The sequence below is a fragment of the Pararge aegeria genome, chromosome 15 (genome assembly GCF_905163445.1).
Source record: "Pararge aegeria chromosome 15, ilParAegt1.1, whole genome shotgun sequence".
Classification (NCBI taxonomy): domain Eukaryota; kingdom Metazoa; phylum Arthropoda; class Insecta; order Lepidoptera; family Nymphalidae; genus Pararge; species Pararge aegeria.
In genome coordinates, this window is record NC_053194.1 from 4,366,674 (window position 1) to 4,383,076 (window position 16,403).

The 16,403-nt window shown below is 33.7% G+C and overlaps 1 protein-coding gene across 1 annotated transcript in view; it reads left to right on the forward strand.

Annotated features, from left to right (window-relative positions):
- The window catches only part of LOC120630118 (peroxisomal catalase 1-like), a 151,424-nt gene extending 138,924 nt beyond the window's left edge, over positions 1-12,500 (forward strand). Inside the window, exons 2-3 of the mRNA XM_039899270.1 lie at positions 7,174-7,274; positions 11,019-12,500. Of these exons, the coding sequence (XP_039755204.1) occupies positions 7,174-7,274; positions 11,019-12,500 (1,583 nt within the window). The remainder of the gene's footprint in view (positions 1-7,173; positions 7,275-11,018) is intronic.
- Positions 12,501-16,403: the final 3,903 nt, after the last annotated feature.

Here is a 16,403-nt window from a genome sequence, read left to right on the forward strand (position 1 = left end):
CCCGATTCCAAATGCTTTGTGAAAATAACAACGACTGTTGATTGAGCGTGCTTTCCTGGACACAAAACCTGGACAGCACCTTATTTCCTTCGGGCTGGTACTGAGAATTACCTGACAGGAAAGCAGAAAAACTACCCATTTTCAACATTATCCCCGAATCACTTGCAGTTTATGAACCTCACTTGAAAATACTAGCCACTAGACCAACGTGGCATCTTCATAAGAAATGGCTCAAAAATAGTTTAGCGAACTCAAATCCGTTGCGCCACGTGCAAATAATCAATAACTCGCATAGCAAAATGTCTCGGGAATCTATTTGAGTATCTCCAAACATCCCCGAAAATGGGTTTTAACAGGTCAAATTAAGGTCCAAAATGTTCTGGCAGGGTATTGTGACCCGGATGGCATGAGGATGGAAATGGGTCACGGGTCAGTTTGGTTCTTTTTAATTATTATACCTATTACTTACTAGCTGTAACCTGCAAATTCACTTGCATTATCAGTGGGTCATTGCATTGTAAACGAATCCGAAATCATTTATTTCAAGTAGTCTGTCTGTTTGTAATGACTCTAATATTGGTTTTCAAGGTAGATTTATCGACAAAATGTCCCACTATTCATTTATCTATGTACCTATATATTTTCAAAGATTATATTTGTCAGACCCATATTGTTATGAAACATGATAATTTCATGAATTTGCTTAAATTTTGTGGCACAAAGTTGAAAAAAAATAAAAGAAAAAAAAATCTAGACAAAGAGCTTAACAAAGGTTCCAATAAACTAATATTTTGAATCTGCCTTGATAATTGATGATTTGACAGGAAAAGTTTAGTTTTATGATTAATTTCACCCCAAAATAAAAAAACGGATTCGTCTCAAATACATCATCATCATCTCCTACCAGTGGCCGTAGTTCACCACGAGTGCCGAGTGAAGATTGGTTGACTCTCCACGCCTTGGGAACATCATGGAGAACTCTCAGGCATACAGGTTTCCCCAAGATGTTTTCTTTCACAGTTGAAGGAAAATATATATTATATATTATTATATATATATATTATATATTATTATAAATATATTTTTTCCTATATTTATTTCTTGAAACGCACATAACTTATAAAAGTTAGAGCTGGGATTCGAACTCGGCCCATCAAAGTAAAGCCGAAGTCCTAACCACTGAGCTAACACCGCTTATCTCAAATACACTTTTGCATTATAAATAATACTTTTGTCCCTCTCAAAATATTATGTCAATCGATTACAAAAACGTAACTCATAAATGTACTCAACCGAACATATAGCATACACTTTGTCCGGGGTACAAAAAAGGGCATTATATCTTATCGTATTTTTCATACAGAGAAAAAGGACTGTTCCCGAAGGAGCAAAAAATGTTTGTCAAACCTAATTGATTAACAAAATGTACACTAACGCGAGTGAAGCTGGGCTAATAGAAAAAAAACTCAATAAAATTTTCTTCCTTTCGAACACTTAAGAGTATCTACAACACAATATACTCGTAAGTAGACAGATGTTATTTGTTAACCAGTACCCAATAGGCACCCGACGGACGTGACGTAGTTGGCGCATAATTATTACAAGATACAGTATCTTGTAATAAATATATTATATATATCATTTAATTATTTGATTGATATTCCAATAATTGAATATTAATATAATATAAACAGTCGACTTACAAGAAATGGTCATAAATTAGTGACATCTGCATATCGTCTGCGAAAGGTGCAGAACTCATTTGTGGGACTGAGTATACGCTTTTATAATATGATTCCTAAGGTAATTTTGGACCTACCAATGCATAAGTTTAAAGAATGTGTTAAAACACATTTATTACAGCGAGGTTATTATACAATTGATGAATTTCTTAATGACAAGGTTGCTTGGATGCATCCGGCTCCGCTTTCATCACTCACAAGATAGAAAAATGAATTTTGAAATGTAAAATGTAAATTGTTAATGTTGGAAAAGAGCAACTGCTGAGTTTCTTGCCGGCTTCTTCTCGGTAGAATCTGCCTTCCGAACCGGTGGTAGAATCACTACACACAGACAGACTTGACGTTTCAAAAGTGCTTATATTAGGCCTACTTGAAATAAATGAATTTTGAATTTTGCATTTAATATAATCATTAATTATTACACTAATTATACATCTGGGTATGTGCTATCTAAATATTAAATGTTGATTTGATACATTGATGAAAATACTGTAAATAGGGTAGTAGAATAAATAAGCTGACATTCATTAAACGTGTGAGATACAACCAGGGTGTTACTCGGCCCGAAGTTATATTTGTTTTATTTTGCGGAAATCCTAGTCAAAATTCAAAATTCAAAATTCATTTATTTCAAGTAGGCCTAATTTATAAGCACTTTTGAAACGTCAAGACAGTCTGTTTGTAGTGACTCTACCACCGGTTCGGAAGGCAGATTGCACTGAGAAGAGCCGGCAAGAAAGTCCTGCGTAATATATTGAATGGAAACGAGCAGGGTTTATTTTTTACATTTATAAAATACAAGAATTCGATATTCATTTTAGTAGTTATGAAAAAAGATTTGTAGGGTTGCCGCAGGTTTTAGAAGTTATTTTTAACTATTGCAAAGTTAAACGGCCTTACAAATAACGTCGGAATAGTTATGCCGTGTTTTGTACCTCTTCAACTGAGAGTATCATTTTTAATGTAAGAGCGTAGTAAAACAATGAATTCTGACGTTATTCCTCGTTTATTTTTCTAAGGCTTTAAGTGGATAGCATTCGTGATACATGAAGCTGTGACAGACGAATAAAGTAACGCCGCCGCGCTATAAGTATATAATATATCCCAACAATTGTTGCTACCACGAATAGCAGTAATTTTGTCGCAGAAAGAAATTCTTCAAAGAAGATCTTAATGTTGTACTACTATCCCAAGAGACTGCGTTTAGATGATGTGGCAACATTCGTGCGGCCGCCATGTTCACAAATACGTTACTCATAAATGGGAATTCTGCTATCAACTCAACAAAATTTAAATTCCTTGGAAACACCCAATAGCGTGGAAGACACGCGAAAAATTAGTACATCCATAAATAACAATATTAAAAAATTACACCCACATATAAATATTTAAAAAGTCTTACACCTGACAGCCCTATCTGAGGAACTAATTGAGTTGTAATAGAACAACGAATAATAATTAAATCTGATGCAGGTACAAGTTAATTATTGTTGTAATTTCCACACCCTGTTTTATAATCTATACTAACCGATAATTATAAAGAAGAGTCAGTCAGTCAGTCATGTTTGTTATTATATTTGATCGCGCTAATTTGTCGAAACACCAGTCAGATTTAGAATGGGGATGTTTTGATTCCCCGCTTTTGTTAATTGAGTAATCAATTAGATCGCCTATCTGACTTCTGGAAAACCGGCACCTGTAAATTAAGCTACTCTTCACAGTGCGTGCAAGGAACACGTAAGTAACGCCAGTACAGCCTTGTCTCCGTCAACCTGAGGCGTAACTGTCAAGCCTCATGTGTCAGTAATTACAGCGGCAACTGCAACACCACACACATCGCCATCTAGCCCCAAAGTCCTATGAATCGAATGCAATTTCTTGCAAATTGCTTTCGTGATAGTATAGATATCTTCAGCGATAACATACCTAGTATGAAGCTTAAGTTAAGAAAAGGGTTATAGCTTAGGTAATTTTATTTCCACAATATTTTGTTTTTCTTTTCTTAGTAATTTATATATTTTTTTTTTGTTATATTATTCTAAATTAGTTTTTACTAGCTGTTTGCAGCAGCCTTATGTACCCAACGGATTTGCATGCTATGTTCGCATCGAGAAGGCACAATTGTATACACATGCCAAATGTCCTATAGTTTATATTAGAGTAAGCAGTTGATTGTCAGTTTTGCGAACAAAATAAAAAAAAAAGTAAGCGTAGCTTGTGTTATGGGTACTAAGATGACAGGTAAATATTTTTATAAATAATATTAATAAATGCTTATAATATACATATAAACACACTGAAAAACATTCATGTTATCACACAAATATTTTCCAGTTGTGGGAATCGAACCCACGGAACCCACTCAGAACGCAGGGTCAAATGGAATGGTGGGCGTCCATTGGAACACAGCAAAGTTGCTTAGTGGCACGAATAAGCATGGCGGTAGGATTTCCAAGACGAAGAGCCCTGTCACAAAAAACTCTACTACTAGATACTAAATTATTATGTTTAGGATGATGGCAAAAATTTTCTTGAAGTGACGTAAGCTTGTTTCGATATTATCCATTGCATCAGCGATTCTAAATAAAGCCGATCTCGGGGAGAGTATACGAATAGATCTTATTTGTTTAGTTTGCCCCTCTTTATAGCCTCATAAAAATCCAATTTCTTTGCCAAGGTTGATCTGTCCGATTTTATGTAACAAAACATTGTTTACTTACGATACAAAACTTCTATTTTCGCATTTCCCGCAGTATTAAATAATCAAACATAGAAGTGAATATTTATAAAAATATACATATAAGTATACACAAACATATAATATATGTATATTGTACGTTTTAAATATAATTGCATCTGACTTCCGTGGTCGGGCCAAAAACTGTAAGTTTTTTCTGTTAAAGATTTTTTAAATACCAGCTCGCGAATTAGGAAATTGGCGGTGTAAACCAGTTAAGCCGTCAGTCCACGCCCACCAACCCGCATTGTAGCAGCGTGTTGGGTCTATGCTCTAAAACTGTCTCTCCTATGAGAGAGGAGGCCTGTGCCTAGCAGTAAGACTTTAATAGGCTGTGGATGACATTATATTACATATATAATTGCGTAGCTTTTTGTATGTTATCAATTTTGTTTGTATTTTAACGAATTTAAACAAACTAGCCAACTTCTGTGAAAGTTCCGTTGAAATAGGTCAGTGCTGTTATTTTGGTCATTAGATTAGGCAGACAACGTTGTCTTTAAAATGTATTATCTATACTTTGACGGCCGAGTGGCGCAGTGGGCAGCGACCCTGCTTTCTGAGTCCAACCAAGGTCGTGGGTTCGATTCCCACAACTGGAAAATGTTTGTGTGATGAACATGAATGTTTTTCAGTGTCTGTTTGTTTATCTGTATATTATAAGTACCTATTTATGTGTATTAGATTCAAGAAAAAAAAAAATCATCAGCTATCTTAGTACCCATAACACAAGATACACTTACTTTGGGGCTAGATGGCGATGTGTGTATTGTCGTAGTATATTTATTTTATTATTTTTTTGTTTATTATTTTTACTTAGCCGTGTGGTGACGGCAGATCAGAACCTACAGTTGTCACCACCCGTCCTCTTCCCGCGGATGCCGTACAGCGTCCTCTGTGCTACTACCACCTATTGAGATCACCAACCCGTCTGCCTGATTATGAGCAAACCCTCCCAGGAGGGTACTTTAGTCTAGCAGTGGACTGTCATAGGCTATTGATTATAATAGAATATATAATGTATCTATGCTATAAAGAGCAAACTTTTTTTTATTTGTTATTTGTACAAAATAGTCGCGGCAACCACTAGACCAATTTTTACTATTTTACAAGAATAGAAATCTCAATTTTTAAATAAATAAGGCTATAATTTAAAAAAAAAAAAATTATTCAAGTAGGCCTAATATAAGCACTTTTGGAATGTCAAGTCTGTCTGTGTGTAGTGACTCTACCACCGGTTCGGAAGATTCTACCGAGAAGAAGCCGGCAAGAAACTCAGCAGTCGCTCTTTTCCAACATCAACAATTTACATTTTACATTTTAAAATTCATTTTTCTATTTTGTGAGAGATGAAAGCGGAGTCGGATGCTTCCAAGCAACCTTGTCATTAAGAAATTAAAGTCATGTGAATCCTACCAATCCGCGATTGGCCAGCGTGGTGGAATACGGCCTATGCTTTTCTCACAGAGAAACTCCTCTCGGAATGAGAACCCGAAACCCGTGCCCTGTAGTGGGCCTGTAATGGGTTGACGATGAGGAGTTACATATTTTTAATGAGCTTATTTTACACTAGCTGTTGCCATCGTTCTGGGTCCGCGTTCATTTCGGGTTTTTATAAATCCCGTGGGTACCATTTCATATCCTGGGGCCAAAAGTAGCCTAAGTTACTCTGCTTTCTTTCAACTAACTCTATGACAAAAGTCAAGTTGATTAATTACTTAGTTGGGGCGTAAAGGACCAACTAACACTTTCGCATTTATAATATTAGCAAGTATTACATGTGCAGTGCATACAACTTCCGTTGTGCAATATATTATTCTTGTTGACGCTTTTCGTAGTAATTTACATGACAAGACCTTACTTCATAGGATCATTTCTATTGTAAGCTCTTCACGAAACTCTTTTACATAGTGCCACAGCATAAAAAATTGGTTAGTAAATAAACAAAGTGCGCGAGTCTTGCTCTTGTCCAAAGATCAAAGATTTTTTTTTAACTCAGCACTATTTTATTTTATTTGCGAGGTGTAAAAATAAAAATATGATTTACCTATAATAACTCGTGGTCGCCTAGTGGTCGAAAATCAACCATAATTAATTCAAATTATTAGTACATTATTTGTAACATAACCAATAGTTCAGAGCTCAAAGATTATACTTTTGTATCAATACGCACAGATTCGCCAAGGCTACACTGTTAATTTGTCTTATGTCACTACTGAAAAAGATTACATATGTGCGTGTCTCAAATACAATATGGTATTGGTGTTGTTTACATTGATTTAATGCATTTTTAAACTTAATAAGAAAAAATATTCTGCACTCCTAAACTAAATTGTAAAAGTAGGAAATTTCATACTCCTTCAGTTTTTGCTTGTCGTATATAGATATTTTTTATTATATAAATAATAAGTAATAATACACTTCTTTCGAAAACCTCATTGCGCGAGTTCTAATCGCACGGCCATTTTTTTACTAGTTCGTATCGGATTGTTTAATTACTTTTTAATTTATTATAAATAATATATGTAAATTGCAAGGAGGAACACGAAAATTGTTATAAAACTCGCAATCAATTCTTCATACTTCGATTTCACTCCCAACCGTTCAAGACGGATTTTATTCTACTAAGTTATATTTAAAACTGTTTTTCAAAAATGTTATTTAAAATAAATTATGTTTATTGGTTGTTTATAGTTCATACAGTCAATGTGTTGTGCAGTGACAAGTTTCATGAATATATGAATGCAACCGATCCGGCGACTTGTCAAGTTTATGAATTCAGGAACACTCATCCAGTACGTTATAGTAATAGTAAAAACACGGATTAAGCCGGGATCCACTTGGGATAGCTGCACTTCCGAAAGAAATCCATGCAAACCCGATTCAATCTACCTAAAAGCAAAGGAAACCATACCATGAAATATTATACGTTTCATACTTGTGGCAGGGAAACGTTAGCCGCGCGCTATTTAACTATCTAACTTTCACTTACCCAATGATTTTTTGTTCATATTAACTTAACAGAAGCGCCCAATGCATGTTTTGTAAATGTAAAAAAAAATTAACTGTATCTTTTACAAAAATGATATTTAATTTATCTTTATATATATATTTCTTGTGTGCGTGTGTATGTCACTGAACTCCTCCTAGACGGCTGGACCGATTTGAATGATTTTTTTTATAAACGTTTGGTTGGCACCCTGTATGGTTTAGATTCACAAATTAGCCCGACAGATGGCGCTGGGGTGCGCTAGTTTATATATATAAAAGAAAGTTGTGTTAGTTACACCATTTATAACTCAAGAACGGCTGGACCAATTTTTATGATATTTGATTTTTTGGATTCCCCTTAGACCGGAATAGGATAATAAGTATTAAAATATGATCCCTTTGATTCATAAATAAAAAAAATATCCGCGGTACGAAGTTCGCCGGGACAGCTAGTATATAAAATAATTTTATATTGGTTATAGTTCATACAGTCAATGTGTTGTGTTCACGCAGTGGCACGTATCATGAATTTTTGATTATGATCCGGCGAATGTCAAGTTTACGAATTCAAGAATACTCACCCAGTACATAGTTAATGGCAAGCCTCAATATAATATACATTCGGAATAGTGGTGCTTCAGAAGAGAATTCATGCAAACCTGATTTAAACTAACTACTAACTAAACTAAATGAAGTAAATTACTTCATTAAGGTGGTGCTAAAGAGCGTTGAAAGATAAAACTATTAAAAACTTATGTAGTTCGTCACAATAAAAAGAAAACGATATTTTAGTCCTGACCATGTTTCTTACAAAAGGGTTACCGTTTAAAACGATTCAGTAAAACCTCTAACGAGGAGAACTGTTTTCTTAGTTATTTATTAATATTTTGGGATAGGTACGATAAAATTGCCGTATCCATATACAGCAGTGATTATTTTGGTTCCATTATTTTTTTTATTACGAATTTATACTGATTTTCCTCTAAATGTAGGTTTGATAACTTTAATAAAATTATTATAGAATTTATGATGAACTGATGACGATAATGATGAAGTAATATGATAGTTGAAAGATAAATGGTTAAAGTAAAAAGTATATTTTACCAACCAAGCAAACATAGTTGAAACGAGGGAGGGTGATGCGAAGCGGTGGGTCGCGGTATATTGTGTGGAATAGCGAAGTTATATTTCAATGTCTTTATATGATTGTACCGCTTTCCTGGATTAAATGAATTAGAAGTTAGGCCGACGAAGTTAGGTACTAGACCGCGAGTCAATAACAATATATACATTTTCGACAACAGACCAAATCTGTATTGTGTATAATAATAGGGGTATATCTGGTAGGGTGCAATACATGGATGCATAAAATCACTGCATACCCTTCATGTCCTTCGGAGTTTTGATAAAAAAAGGCTTTGAAGCGAACAATGCTTACCCCAAACACTTTGCAAAAACTGTATGTGTATGTATGTGTGTGTGGTTATGTGTGTATGTGTGTGTGAATCTGTTTGGTTGTGGCATTTTTGTTTGTAAGATGAATGTTCTGAGATATGTTTGATGAAAATCAATCCAAGACGGCCGTCACTACAAATTGGCGGCTTACTTATTTTTCACACCTCCCTCAGTATGGGTATCAGTATTTATCGTTTGAAAGGGCTTAAATAGTAGAATATTACTATGATAAATTTAAAATCCAAAATGGCTGCAACCACAAAATCGCGATTTTTTTTACAATGACCTTAATATGTGTATCAAATGAAAGGGCTCGACTAGTAGAAGAATACACGATAGTAAAAGTAGGGGTTAAATTTCACGTTTACATATTTTCAAAGCCCAGGTCAAAAGCCCACGCTCCTGATGATATCTATATTACACCAATATTTACATACTATGCATTATATATATATATATATATATATATTTATATATATATGTATATAATGCATAGTATGTATATATATATAATTTTTTTTTATACAAAACCACCAGAATACCCTCTACTTCACTCCACCAGGACATCATCAGGAGGTTTACTGCGATCGCTTAAAGAAAAAGTAGTAGCAGTGTTTTTATGACATCTTCCCGGCGAAGAACTAACGCCTAGCTTATTTCTGCCGCAAAGCAGCATTGTCTGAAGGGCGCTGTTGTCGGTGAAATTATAGGCTAATTTCTTGCGGGCTCTTCTGAGTGGAATCTGCTTTTCGAACCGGTGGTAGAGTCACTACAAACAGACTGACTTGACGTTTCAAAAGTGCTTATAAGAAGAAGAAGAAGAAACACTTTATTGCACGTATAACATACAGGAAAAGAAACAGTAGGGAGTATACAGTACACAATGTAGACATGCAAAGGCGGCCTTATTGCTGCAAGCAATCTCTTACAGGCAACCTTTGTAGATAGGACTTACAGCAAGAGAACGGGATAGTGCCAAGAGTGTTGATAATTAAATATAAAGATACAAATACATATATATTTAAAATAAATATACGTAATATATAAGAATAAAATATACATAATATATAACAAACATAATTTATATAAGTAGATTTTAACACACAGATAAGAATTAAGAATTAGAAAGAATATAAAGAATCAACTTCAGATTCCATCACTCAAAGAGAGGCAGTAGTCCTTCAGACGACTCTTAAATATCGGAAGGGAACGACTTCCACGGATTTCAGCAGGCAGATTGTTCCAGAATTATTTATTGTTGTTATAAATTAGGCCTACTTGAAATAAATAAATTATGAATTCTCTAACGCCTACGCGTTAGGTTGGGGACACAGGGTGGCATTTGTAGAACGGGTTCCTTGCATTCTCTTCGAAGTAGTGCTCTTTTTACTGACGATGGTTTTCCAGTTATAATTAAGTGGTCCATCTGCTTAGTCTCTTAACTAAAATATAACAAACCCCAACAAAAAAAACTAGTTTATTTGGTATATTGTTATGCCACAAAAATAAGGATGATAATCATGAAACAAAACCATATTACTGCGTAATAAGCCCACTGAGAATTTTGACTTTACAACGAACTCAAACTTAAAAATCTTTTATTTTTTTTACAATGTTTAGCAGGTACATTGCTAGTATATTGTATACTAGTTGTACCCGTTTCCTTGGAAATTTATGGATAGACATACCTCTTTTAGGAGGAAAATAATTTAATTCAATTCGACTATTTCAAGAGTCTGGCGAATTTTACAGCATTGAAACTAAATTTCTATATATGTAGGTACCATTTAAAAAAAAAAAAAAATCATTTTTACAAAAATGTTTAAATTGTATATTAAATTCACATTAAGGTTAAAATTTAATTGGAGGACACCAATGGAAGTAAATTTCTTTATTTCAACGATTCAGTTTAAAAAGAAATAGCTTTACATTACATGTCGAACAACTCAAACAAGTTATGGTTCCTGGATATTTATAAATTTTCCAGATCACGTGAAATAAGGTTTTCATTTTGGCTCATTATTTATTTTCAGATTTCATTTTGGCTCATTATTTATTTTCAGATTTCATTTTGGCTCATTATTTATTTTCAGATGCCGATAGGAATACTTACTACAGATACAGGAAAGTTGGTGGAAATAAGAGAAACTATTACATTAAACTCTGACGCATTTTCAAACTCATTTCACGAAGACTTACAGTTCCATTTTAATAACGAGAGAATTCCCGAGAGAGTCGTTCATGCGAAAGGAGGTGGTGCGTTTGGCTATTTTGAAGTAACTCACGATGTATCCAAATTTACAAAAGCTGATGTCCTTAACGGTGTTGGAAAAAAGACAGAAGTTTTCGTTCGCTTTTCTTCCGCTACAGAGCAACTCGGGGGCAATGACGCAGCGAGGGATATTAAAGGGCTATCCGTTAAGTTTTACACAAAAGAAGGCAATTGGGACTTATTATGCTTGAGTACTCCGGTTTTCTTCTTTAAAGATCCTATTCACTTTCCAAGTTTCTTTCACGCTATGAAAAGAAATCCTAAAACGAATCTGATTGACTTTTCTATGCGCTGGGACTTCGTCACCAAGCAACCGGAATCACTTAATGGATTTTTATACCTTTTATCTGATTATGGAATACCGAATGGTTATAGAAAGATGGACGCCTTTGCAATTCATACGTTTGAAATAAATAATAAACATGGAGATAAGTATTTCGTTAGATTTAATTTTAGAACAGAACAGGGAGAAGAAGCTCTTACATCAGCCGAAGCACGGGCCCAGGACCCAGATTATTATAACAAAGACCTTTATAATGCAATTGAGAAGAAAAACTACCCAATTTGGAAGTTAGAGATGGATGTTATGACCCTCAATGACATCAAACGTGTCGATTATGATCCCTTTGATGTAACCAGATTGTGGAAAAAGGGAACTTATACAACTGTCCCTATTGGTTGCCTTGTATTGAATAAAAACCCAGACAATTTCTTTAGAACAGTTGAATTAAGTGCTGGTAACCCAGGTAATTTAGTACCAGGCATTCCTGGGCCTCTGGATAACTTGTTTAGAAGCAGGCGAATGATGTATCGACAAACTCAAGTGCATCGTTTGAAAGTTAATCATAATAGAATACGTATTAACGAGCCTTTGTATTGGAAAGTCTATAATCGTGATGGTAGGCCTCCAGTTAGAGAAAATATGAAGGATGCTCCAAACTACTATCCGAATTCTTATAATGGCCCAGTCCCATATATAGATCCTGCGAGACCGAAGGAAAGATTCACTATTTATGAGAGGAACGCAGTGGATTTAGAACCCGCAGCATACTTCTATAATCATTATCTATGTGATGAGGGCCAAAGACAAAGACTAGTTAATAACACAGCTCAAAGTTTAGTTCCAGTATCTCCATATTTACAACAAAGGGCATTGCGCTTGTTAAGTTTAACAGATCCACAATTGGGAATTAGGGTAGCAGAATGTTTAGAAGAGGCATTGGAAACTCCAACACCTGCGCCTCATGCTATTAAGATTCCCAGGCATCCTTACGAAGGAAACAAACATTATGTACATTTATAAATAAATTGAAATAGTGTTGTCAAACAAAATAACTACTAAACTGTATATTTTGGATTTTTTTTACTCAAAGCTGTTATCTTATATATATAGATTAGCTGTAAAAATGTACTTCACTGTAAAAACTTTATTATATATTTATGATAAATATAACCCTTTCTTTCTTCTTCTTTAGGAATCTTTATTCGATAGTAAAGTAAGTATAACTCACTGTATAAAAGGCGGCCGCACAGTATTCGTGCATGCGTATATGGTGCTAAGGAGATTGCCCAACGTTAATCCCTATCCCTACTAATATTATAAATGTGAATGTAAGCTATTTGTTACGCTTTCACGCGAAAACTACTGAACCGACCTTCATGAAACTTTTTATACATATTGTTGGAGGTATTAGAAATAATATAGTATGCTATATTATTTCTAATATATTTCTTATAATTTATTAAAAAATATTAGTATTCCATATTTAGAAAATAGGGATTAATATTCCATAAATATGCAGCAACTTTTTTTTAATAAATTTATTTACTTTAAACTGAGGGTATTTTATTTGTGCTGATACTGTAAAGGAACATTGTCACTAGTAAGAGGTTGAAATGGTTGAATTAATTATTTTGCCTTTAAAGATAATGTAGGACGTTTTTGAATTATTTATCCTAAATAGATCCTATTGAAAAAATACAGACAAGATTTTTTATATGCTAGATTCATAGAAGTTTCAAAAAAACTGGTTTAACCCAAACCGCAAAAACATAGGAGTTTCATACAAAATTCTGTCCTTTTTTAGCTTTTTGGGCGTAGATTTATATAAAATATTTCCTTCACTGATGTATATGTAAAATCTCAGGCTATCATTATTGGCAGCCCGGGATTGGGTGTTAGAGTTGATTGGCAGAATCTCCCTCCTGTTGTATACAACGGTGTCACTATTCCCTACTGTGATACTGTTAAAGATCTAGGCTTACATCTTAATAAACAACTATCATGGTCTGTGCATGTCAACGTATTGAGTAGGAGGATGTTTGCGACTATTAGGTCATTGCGTCGCCTGCGTTCTGTTCTTCCAATTCCGACCAAAGTTATGTTGGCACATTCTCTTATTCTCTCTATTCTTGATTATGCGGACACAAGCTATCTTAACCTGACCGAGGACCAACTGAACAAACTTGAGCGTCTTCAAAATCTCGCTATTCGGTTCATATTTGGCTTACGCAAATATGATCATGTATCTGAATTTAGACTAAAGCTTAAGTGGCTCCCTATTCGTCGTCGCCGGGATCTGCATGTTCTGTCGCTTCTGTACTGTGTGTTATTTAACCCTAAAACTCCCTCTTACCTAAAGGAGAAATTTAATTTTCTTGGAGTGCAGTCAGATATACGTTCTTGTCGTACGCTGACTTTGAGCATGCCGTTTCATAAAACTAAGTTTTATAAGCATTCATTCATTGTTCAAGCTACTGAACTGTGGAATGCACTCCCAATAAGCATACGACAGTCAAGGTCACTAGACATATTCAAAAATGCTGTTAAAGCCCATTATCTTGAACAATAAAGACGACAGTGATTAACTCTTACTCATATTTAAGTATGTTTTAGTATATATTAGTTTATTATTTTTTTATATTTATTATTATTAATATTTTATGTGTGTAATCTTGATAAGTATTAGTGTGTAATTGTTCGTAAGTATGTATATAATAATAATACACCCCACCAATCGGTTTCCCTTGGTTTTCCTAATCCTAAGGTTGCCTGGAAGAGATCGCTACTAAGCGATAAGGCCGCCCTTTGTATCCTACTTTTTAAGTTTATTTTTGTTGTGTGCATTGTTTTTTTTTTTTACTATTTGTAGTTTACAAATAAAGTGTATAAATAAATAAAATATATGCTTTAAAAAAACGATTTTCTAAATTTCAGGTTTGTAGACTAATCAAGAAATTGAGCAGAAACTTTCATTCACTTTACTAAAGATAATATTTAAAAAAAGGTTCATAAATGTACTTTTTAAATATACAAACTTCGACAACCTGTTTAAATTTTTACACTTGTTTAAAATTTGATGTCCCGAATTAAACTTACATCTGTAACATATTTAATTCGCTTTTCTTATTGTATGTTATCCTATGTACTACCGCGTAGTTTCAACTTTAATCATGTAAAGTTTCATTTGAATTCATTTAGTAGTTTCAGTGTGATGCGTGGTCAAGACATGAACAGAGAGACAGACTGACAAACAAGAATGAAATAATTACAGTTTATGCTTCAGTATTGATTAAATTGATCAGTGTCCAAATTATTAATAAATATCATTTCCAAGGGGTTAATCCCCTGGAAGTGATTTCAAGTAAATATAATTTAAACTTGTTAAAGAGACAACAGAGGTTTTTTTCTTTTTTAGACTGAGTGACAATAGAGCCACCATATTGCTTAAATAAAACAATATACTAAGGAATTCGATACCGTAAATTCTTTCTAAAAAAAAAAAACATTCTGTAATAAATCAACTTGGTTCACAATCAAATTAAAATATTTAATGTTCTAAGAGTAAGGAATCAGATATTATCGTTTTAAAATAATTTTAATTGGTTAAATTGGTTAAAAACTAAGGAATTCTTGTTTAACTTCTGTAGCAATCGCGCTGGACCCAAGCGGTACAAAATTGTGGTATTTGGAACTCCCTGTCCTATAAAGGCCCTATGTCTGTACATAGGACCTTTTATTTCATTTTGTTTTAAGGCAGGGCACGTCTGGAAGTGGACGACGATCGGTTGAGTGATGATGACGTGTCTGAATGTAAGAATACTTTTTTCAGACTTATTAAGACCTTTAAATTAATAAATAATAAGAATAAATAAAGACTAAAGGGATATAACAATAACGTAATATTTAATTGTATAAATTCAAAACGCGGATAACTCTGAAGATCAGGAGGAGTTAACTCGTGTCGGAGGTCGAACTAGGTCCCCTAAAAAGGCCGGTGCTTTAACCATTAAGTTTTCACCACTTACTAGGAATTGGTGATGAAATTTAAAAAAAACATTAGATATTAAAAGTTTTACTATCCTTACACCTATATACTATATGACGATTTATGATTTGTTTACAAATATTATTATAGATCCAGATTAGTTTGTATAGCAAAAGTACCTACATTAATGTTTAAAGTTGTCGTTTAAATTTTATTTAAGCAAACTAAAATCCAGAATATAAAAATGTATATAAGTGACTTTCCTGCTCTGGGATCTTATCTTTTTGATACTAAGCAATAACGATTATGACACCGGGACGAATCTTTGCGCTGTCTGAATCTCAATACAAAACTGAAGGTAATCGGTAATATACTCGTATTTATATCAAAATTCCCACCGTCACAAAGCCATGCACATTCGCTGTGAAACAAATATCATTTTAATTATTTCTTAAAAACTATTCGTTAAATATAATAAGAATTATTATTATATGCACATTTGAAAAATTATAATCAATTCAATAAAATATCTAGCACATATTTTCAATTTATAGTTATCAAAATTTTATTTAAGTATCTACTTAGTTTTCAAAATTACTGTCATATTCATTATTCTAAGCGAGTTTCACCTCTCTGAAACGAGTTTATGTTTGAAAAGAATAATATGATCTTAACATTTTTAATTTTTTATCGTTTTCATGAATTTCTTGTGAATATTATTATTCTGAGGTGAATTTATATTTTGAATCTGAATATAAAAGTATATCCTCCATAATCCAAACTGAACAAATCCTTTGGCTATATCCTTTTTAACATATCCTTTGGCTATAACTTGACGCGGAAAATCGGTATCAGTAGTTTTCGAACTTTTCCCATATATCAAGGCTGTCTATCAAGGTTCTAGGTAAACGGGATGTGGCAATTCTTGTACTGACCCG